General features: G+C 43.5%; 2 protein-coding genes across 5 annotated transcripts; one reads left to right on the top strand and one right to left on the bottom strand.

The window, feature by feature from the left end:
* The first annotated feature begins 3,395 nt into the window (after positions 1-3,395).
* Positions 3,396-5,281, top strand: LOC128737872 (BAG family molecular chaperone regulator 2). Of its 4 annotated transcripts, none has more exons than XM_053832611.1 (4): positions 3,396-3,436; positions 3,948-4,280; positions 4,377-4,519; positions 4,583-5,281. In XM_053832611.1, exons 2-4 carry the CDS (start codon positions 4,144-4,146, stop codon positions 4,942-4,944), a joined length of 642 nt encoding a protein of 213 aa, XP_053688586.1. In that variant the 5' UTR covers positions 3,396-3,436; positions 3,948-4,143; the 3' UTR covers positions 4,945-5,281. The 4 variants fall into 4 exon arrangements, with proteins under 4 accessions (XP_053688586.1, XP_053688585.1, XP_053688588.1 ...); XM_053832610.1 differs by lacking the exon at positions 3,396-3,436 and adding an exon at positions 3,496-3,633; XM_053832612.1 differs by lacking the exon at positions 3,396-3,436 and adding an exon at positions 3,549-3,591.
* On the bottom strand, positions 5,261-7,058 carry LOC128737869 (general transcription factor IIH subunit 4). Its single transcript, XM_053832605.1, has 4 exons — positions 6,838-7,058; positions 6,667-6,771; positions 5,688-6,600; positions 5,261-5,619 (listed from the first exon to the last, which is right to left on the bottom strand). The coding sequence occupies exons 1-4, from the start codon at positions 6,990-6,992 to the stop codon at positions 5,335-5,337; spliced, it is 1,458 nt and encodes a 485-aa protein (XP_053688580.1). The 5' UTR covers positions 6,993-7,058; the 3' UTR covers positions 5,261-5,334.
* Positions 7,059-8,457: the final 1,399 nt, after the last annotated feature.

Genomic DNA, 8,457 nt, shown 5'->3' with positions numbered 1-8,457 from the left:
GGCACCGGGACATTCAAAATCCGCTAAATTTTGAAACAAAACGGAGAGTACCATCATAAATAAAGGTAACTCTCCGTTTTCGTTCAAAATTTAGCGGTTTTTGAGTGTCTCGGTGCCTCTGTAATCTACAGTCTCTGTGGGTCTGATTAGCGTTTTGTACATCGTCAGCTTTGTGCGGCGGCGTATGCCCCTTGATCGAAGCGTCTTGCGGAGGGAAAAGCAGACTCGATTTCCAGCTTGAATGCATCGTTGAATTTCCTTACTCGTATTATTGTCGGCGGTGACCAGAGATCCCAAATATACGAGTTCATCAATCACTTCCAGTTCATCGCCGTCAATAGTCACTGTCTGTGGGAGGCAAAATTTGCTTTCTCTGGAGCCTCTTCCTACCATATATTTGGTTTTCGACGCATTGTATAAGTCTCCGCCATCCCAAGGTTTCTAGTAATGATATCGAGGTCTGTCTGTGTAGCCTGTTTTACTTACTTACTTATATGTCCATGTCCACCGGTCCGGCAGAACAAAGGGATGAAATCAGAGATCTCCACTGCTGACGGTTACCCGTCATGGCTTTTGCCTGTCGCCAGGACAGGTTCTCGTCTACAGCCCGGATCGGATGTCGTTGGCTAGGCTGCGTCGCATTGAGCCTCTGAGTCTGCCTCTTCTACGCTATCCTTGGGGATTCCAGTCGAGTGCTTCTCTGCAAACCTCGTTGGCTTCTTTCCTCAAGGTGTGTCCGATCCACTTTCTCCTACGTTCACGAATTTCTGTGGCTATCGGCCGTTGATGACACCGACGATGAAGTTCCTCATTGGATATCCAGTTATCAAGCCACCAGGCACGAATGATGTATCGCAGGCACCGGTTAATGAATACCTGCAGTTTTTGCGTTGTCTCCGCTGAGACGCACCACGTTTCGTAAGCATACAACAGTACGGATTTAACGTTTGAATTAAAGATTCGGGTTTTCGTACGTAGAGTGATCTGGTTTGAGCGCAAATGTTTCGCAGACTTGCAAAGGCACCCCTGGCCTTCCTGATCCGTGTGGCTATATCAGTCTTGGTACCATAGACTTAGTTTTTGCTACATTGACTGTGAGACCTGCTGTCTGGGAGCTCTCGGAGAGGTCATAAAATGAAGCTCTGTCTCACGCCAGCAGCAACCCTTATGGGGTCGGACAAGACGCCGTCGTGCAAAACCTTGCACGAAAACGCCTCGTGCTGAGCCTGATGAGATGGACTAGCTTATCTGGAACTACTCTACGCCTAAGTGCGCCCCAGATGTTTACGTGGTTGAGTCGGTCGAACGCCTTTTCGAAGTCAACGAACACCAGCAGAAGAGAGTCCTGGAATTCGTTGATCTGATCCAATATAATGCGGAGCGTTGTGATATGGTCTACACATGATCGGCCAGCACGGAATCCAGCTTGCTGCCGCCGGAGAAAAGCGTCGATCTTCTCCTGGTTCCGGTTGAGGATTACCTGACAAAGTACTTTGAGAGTAATTAGGGACTTTGACCAATATGCCTTGCATCCAGTCCACCGGAAAAGTTGCGATTTCCCATATATTGCTGAAAAGCTGATGCATCATCTGGGCTGATAAAGATGGGTCAGCTTTGAGCATTTCGGCTGAAATATGATCTATCTCTGGCGCTCTATTGGATTTCATACTCTTGATGGCTGCTACTATCCGGCGATGGCGCCTCCGAGTTGACGTGAATAAATCGACGAACTGTAGGCGTCATACGCTGCTGGTTTTGTTGGTCTCTGACATTTGAAACTCGGAAGAGTTGTTCAAAATGTTCAGTCCATCGCTTAAGCTGTTCTGTACGGTCAGTCAGTAGCGATGTCCTTTAGCGGCATCTTTGTATTCATCCTGGCACCGCTAAGGCTGCGAGAAATAACGTACAGCGAACGGATATCACCATTGGCGGCGGCGGTTTCTTCTTGTTTGGCTAGGGAATTAGTCCAGGCTTTCTTGTCTCGCCTACAAGCACGTTTAACAGCCCTCTCCAGTTCGGCGTATTGTTGACGGGCAGCTGTCTTAGCCGATCTGGTCCGCACTCGCTCAATGCCGGCTTTCGCCTCTCTCCGCTCGTCAATCTTCCTCCAAGCTTCATCCGAATCCACTTCCTCCGCCCGCTGCGAGCTTTGCCGAGGGTTTCATCACTGGTCGTGATGAAGGCGTTCTTGATGCCGGTCCATTGCTTTTCGACCTTCGACGGTTCCACCAGGTGGCAACTGCGAGGCTCGACATTCAAGTTGTTCGACAAAGGCCCTTTTCACCTTAGGATTCTCCAATCGGTGGACGTCGTAGCGGCACCCAACTTTCTCCTCCCGTCGTTGGACACGTGCGACGCGCAGACGTATCTCAGCATTAAAAAAATGATGGTCGGATGCAATATCAGCGCTGCGTTTGTTGCGTACATCCAGAAGGCCCCTTCGCCATTTCCGGCTGATGCAGATGGGGTCGATTTGGTTTTCTGTTCGGTCGTCGCGGGAAACCCACGTGACTTTATGTACTGGTCTATGGGGGAAGAGCGATCCACCAATGACCATGTTGTTATTACCACAGAATTCTGTAAACAGCTCCCCGTTTTCGCTCATCTCTCCTAGGCCATGGCGTCCCATGACGCGTTCAAGGTCCGCATTGTTTGAGCGAATCTTCGCGTTGAAGTCCCCCATGTGGATTTGGATGTCCCCCTTCGGGATTTTCTCAACCACGCTGTTCAGCTGGCTGTAAAAACTCTTTCTCCTGCAGGTCGGCAGCATCTGTTGGCGCATAGCACTGGATTGTTGTAAGGTTTCTAACCCGTGTTCTGAATCTGGCAACGATTATTCGCTCATTTATCGGTTCCTACTTCATCAGGGCCGCATGTGCCCCTGGGCTCAGTAGGAATCCAACTCCTCTTTCTCGAGTAGCATTTTCACCTCGTAAGCCAGAGTAGAGCAAGACTTGCCCCGATGATGTCCTGTGTTCCGTTCCGGTATACAGTAGGCTGTTAACCTAAGGTCCTCTGTGTAGCCTGTCCCATCTACAAAAACGGCGATCGGCTAGATTCTTGTAACTTCCGTGGCAATACGTTGATCAACATCGCTTACAAGGTGCTCTCTCAGATTTTGTGGCGTCGTCTATCCTGCCCATGGTTTTATAGTTGTCATGTAGCATATATGCCTAATACTTAAACAATATTAAGAACAAGAATAAATTCTAATTTAAATGGGTGTAATTGAGTATATGTAAAACTAAAATCAAAGCATTAAACTTATCGTTTTATTTAAAAACAACTTACAGCTGACTTACCGTTAGTTTGTTTTTCTTTTGTTGTTGACAGCTTGTGATTCGTGAGAAACAACTCACACAAGTAAATTAATATTACAATACAACAGAAACTTTTGTTTCGCTGCTGCCGGACGACGAACGGAGGCTATTTAAAGGTAAATCTGGAAAATTCTAGAGATTTTTAGCTACACTTGTGGCGGTGTGGCTGCAAGTCTGCTTTGTGTTTTACTGATCTGTCAGTTATTTAATTTCGAGCAAAGATACAGCATATTTAAAAAGTGAAAACGCTTCCGATTGCCATTGGTAATCGGTATGTTGTTCGCTGTTCCTGAGTGTCGTGAAAAACTTGAAAGTAGGCAGCAATATAGGTGTTATCTTGAAACACAGACTGATGTGTTCATAGTTTAAATGCTGTAGAAGCAAACATGTTTTGCAATTGAGTGTTTGCCCCATTAAATCCTGGTAGATTAAGTAGCTTAAAGGTCGCTTTAGCAATTTGGGCTATGGCCGAAAATTCATTTGCCGGTTGTCCGAAAAGATCGCGTTTCGATGCGCAGTTTGGAGAGGAATTCAATGGCTTTGATCCGTCCACTAGCATGACCAGCACTTTTAGGTAAATGTTGCCCGTTGGCAGTGACAGCTGTGTTTTCCTTTTTTGTTTTACAGGTTTGGCAGGTCACATAAAAAATAGTGAACAAAGTGTTACCAAAGAAACCGTAGTCACCCGTCGCTTCCGTAAGAATAAACAAATCGAGCGGTATCTGCTGCAGTAGTGTGTGGATATTAGTCATCATCGCAAAATATCGCTGCATTTGTTTCTGAGTTAAGTGTAAAGCGCAGCAAATTGGGTTTATTTCGGCAAATGAGCTCGCCCGTAGTTGCAGGACACGAACAGACACTCGAAAATATGGAAGTGGAGTCTGATGAACAAGATTGGTCTTTGGTTCCCACGGTTGACGAATCTAGAACAGCCTGGCTCAGTAAACCACCAATGGAAAGGTTCTGATCTGTAACGAAAACCATATTATTTCGTTTTTTGGTAACAATTGTTGCAAATTATTGACGCATTTCTTTTTGGTTCTCCGTAAATTTTAGGTTTATTAGCATTTTGGATCAGCTGGACTCGAAGGTAGAGAAACTTCGCAAAGATGCTCTAATGCTGCAGGAGAAGAAAGACTTTCTGGCAATGTCTGTGGACGTGCTCAAAAACAACGAATATTTAACCGGTTTAAATGAGAGTAAGTTGACTTTCGTTAAGCATATAGCATAACATTTATGTTTAATGTAATGTGTAATTTCAGACGAGCGGGAGGAAATAAGCTGCTACGTTCAGCGAATAAGTGGGCGTCTGTCGACAGTGGAGCTAAGTGTCTGCACCGTCCGTGACCGTGCCCAGGAGGACTCGTTACACCACATCAACAGTTTGATCGATGCACTGATCTCTAGCTCAGATCCGGTGGTTTCGCGTATGCGCTGCCAGCAGTTTCTGAATGCCTGCAGCACCGCCGACACCAGCACCTATTCTGATTTGGATCAAGCGCTCTGCTCGGATAAAAAGTTTGAAAGTGTTTTACTTGGGTGTACTTTGGATGATCAGAAAACGATCAAGAAACGACTGCAGGCATTGTTGGCCTACCTTACCCAGCAGACCATCGTGCATTGAGTTGAAAAGGAACCCGAAAACGCTTGAAATGGCAAGTAGTTTAAGTTTTAGTTAGCGTGTAGAAGAAAAACTATTCATTATTCAGACTGAAGATAAACAACATATGGATGGCAAGCATCCACCAATTAAAAGCCCAACATGATATATAAAACGAAAAATAGCTGCCATTCGAATGGGATTTATTAATCATTTGTTTATCCTTTGTCTAAGCGATGTTTCAGAGTTTCATTTATTCTTAATAACTATTGTAACAAAGCAAGTTGTATAATGATAGCAGGGGCTTTAAGCTGAATAATTTAACAGATCTTTTGTTCGAAAACTTTATTAAAGGAAAACTAAACACTAAGATCAACATTCGATTCACATTGAGCGAAAGAACTATCCCAAGCTTTAGCTTCCTCCCTTCGAATATCGTTTCCAAAATCTTTTCACGTCATCGTGACCATTTTTGGTGACAACCATAGTTCGGGTCCTCTCGTTCTGCCAGGTCATTACTCCGATGGATTGTGCATAGTCTCGCAGGGTGTTGAAGTCGCCCTGCGACAGGAACTGATTGTAAACAACGCCCTCGGTGTACGTAAAACGGTTCCGTTCATTTTCCCATAACTTAATTTGATCGACCACCGTCGGTGGAAGTGGAGATTTAGTGTTTACTGAATGTTCTGTGGAGAGCATCTGAAAACAAAAAAGAAATAGAATCAAACGATGTTAATTTGCAAGTAATAATTCAATAACGAACTTACGGTGGGATGTGCATGCTGCTCTAGATAGCTGATAATTTGTTCAGCGGTTATTCCTCCCCGAAAAGCTTGTCGTACTGCATCTCTAGTTAGCACACCAACTACTAAGTTAGGAAAACGATACAACAGTTCGGTAAACAGGCCTAGCAAGGCTACTTGCAAGTTGGAATCGGTGTATGCATACACTCGGTAGTTTGTTTCCACCACAATGTACCCCTTGTCCTGTGATGTGCTGTCATCCTCCTGAATGGCAGGTACGGCATTCTTCGAGGTGATGTTGTGTGCCAATCGAGTGGGATAAAATCGTCCCTCCTTTCGCTTGCGTTGGTAGACCAGTCCAAACTCTCGCAAGTGCTGCAAAAAGGTAAGCAACCCTTGGCTCAACCCTTCGGAACTATAATCACGACCGAGTGTAGAAAAGCTAAGCTGAAATAGCATAGACAAACATTCGGCCAAATCTAATCCTCGTGCTTCGCAAGTATCCAAATACTGGAGCATAAAATGCCACACTTGCGCTTGCGTATCAAGCAAGAGGAATTGAAATCCTTGACGCGTAATCACCGGACTACCGTCCGATTCATCCCGTTTCATCAGATTCGCATGCAGAAGGATTCGAACTGCGTCGGGCGAAATGCCTTCTCCTTCCATACCTTTCGAACTGCCAGCACCTACCATATAGTGCAACACGCATCGCCACCGGGACATAGCATACGTGTCAAGAAATTCGATATCACGTGATTTTTGATCCGGATCCATTGCATTGCTCATCGACCAAGGTCGACCTCCGCCTAGTAAGGCAATTTTCAGATTCTTCTTGAAAGTAGGACATAATTCCAAACCTTCAAGGCCTCCTGGGATAGGAATGTTACGCCAAACACCAAGATCAGTTAAAACACGTGAAACAATTAAGTTTTCCCTTAAAGTTTGAAGAGCGTTACTCCAGATACGGGCTAGAATTATCTGATAAATAATCAATACTTACTTAGCATAGATCTGCGAGCCCCATGATGTCACGACAGCTTGTGGAATTGCCTGCTCCAGAAACAGTATTCTTATCACGAATTGACGTGCGATTTCCGGCAGTTCACTGAAATTTCAAAACAAATTAAGAACTTTCAAAACCGGTTAAATAATCAAAATCAACAGGACATACCGATAGACGGCCAGACATATCGCCGGGTAGTTGTACAGCTTCTCGAGGGCATCGGGCGGTCGTGACTTAAGATATTCTTCTAGGTTTTTGCACTCTAGATTGGCCGGTTTTGTTATCAACGCGGTGGAACCTTTTGCGTTTTTTGCTTCAGTCATTTTTTCAGACTTTCAACCCGAAACTTTCCGAACCAAAAACAACAGGATCAAATCAGCGAGCCTGCGTTGTCACTGGTGCACTGCATTCTGGCATATGACGCATTTGTCAATCAGTTAATATTTTTTGGCTAAAGGCCATGGGTGATCCGTATTGTCGATGTTGACCGTGTTGACAATGAAAACATTTTTGTCACTTTTTCTTGCGGAATAATTCTGGCTTTAGTTTTCAAAAGGTCGCATAATGCATGTAAAAGGGTTGATTATGCAAACTTTTGAAAACTAAAGCCAGAATTGAGCCGAGTAATATTCCCAAAGTAAAACTGACGTTTAACTCGCGTACATGCTTAAGAAATCATTAAAGAAATCGGTTTCTTGAGCATTTCTTGTCCTATCTTTCTACCCATTACTTTTCAGTAGCGTACCCCGCTTAACGTATGACCACAGACAAACAGACGAGACACTCGCGTTAATTCCATCGTCCAATAAAAAACCACTCATTTTTCAAAAAAGCATGTTTCGCAGCATGGCCACACCGCGGCGCTCGAGTGTTGCTTCGAGTTTCCAGTATAAAACCATACAAATGTAAAAAAAACGTACAGTATAAAACCCTGCAAATATAAAACACTAACACGGAGAATAAAAATGTAGTTTCAACCATATTTATGGTTGTTTTACGCACAAACAAAAATTTCGTTTTGTTTCAAACTGAAATGTACGATTGAAATGAAAATATTTATTGTTACATCAATGTTAACTTCAAATTTGAAAATACTTTACTTTTAATTCAAAACTGTTATTTACTTGATTCAAACAGAATCTCGTTTGGAAACAACAATATTTTCAGGTTGTTATAAAAATATTTTATTGAGGCTTAAAACAACAATCATTTTGTTTAAAACAAACTGGAGCTTTTTCGCTCTGTGAACAGTATAAAACCCTGCAAATGCAAGCTACTCCGCAACATGCATAACAGATGGCGCTAGAGTGCAAACAAAATGTGTAGGACGATGGTTTTTGAAGAATTTTCTTCTATGTGTCCTGTCAGTTCGTCAGTGGTATGACATTATAACTGTGTTGTTTGTAAGTCTGTACGTAACAGAACAAAACAAATGTTATCTAAGCAAAGAATAAGAGCATACACATAGAAAACCGAGTAGAAAACTTACACGTGCTTACTCTGTGAATCATACATGATTTACCTTTGTGCACCACCCGCACAACTACATAAAGCTGAAAAACGAAATATTTTCTCGGGAAGCACAATATAAGCGCCACAATAATAGACACCTTATTTTTAGCTATTCGCGTATAAGCATGATGGTTTTGCTTGATGATCCAATCTAAACCAAGTAAGCGTGTATAATGTCAAAAAGTTTTGAAAATTTGCGCGTTTGCTTTTCGTTCACCGTTCAAGTGTTCACAGGTTTTGTTCCATTGGAAGATAGTGTAACGTAAATTCCTTCTC

This window comes from Sabethes cyaneus, chromosome 2, assembly GCF_943734655.1.
Source record: "Sabethes cyaneus chromosome 2, idSabCyanKW18_F2, whole genome shotgun sequence".
Classification (NCBI taxonomy): domain Eukaryota; kingdom Metazoa; phylum Arthropoda; class Insecta; order Diptera; family Culicidae; genus Sabethes; species Sabethes cyaneus.
Note: the sequence above shows the minus strand (reverse complement) of the source record. Positions and strands in the feature narration are given on the sequence as shown.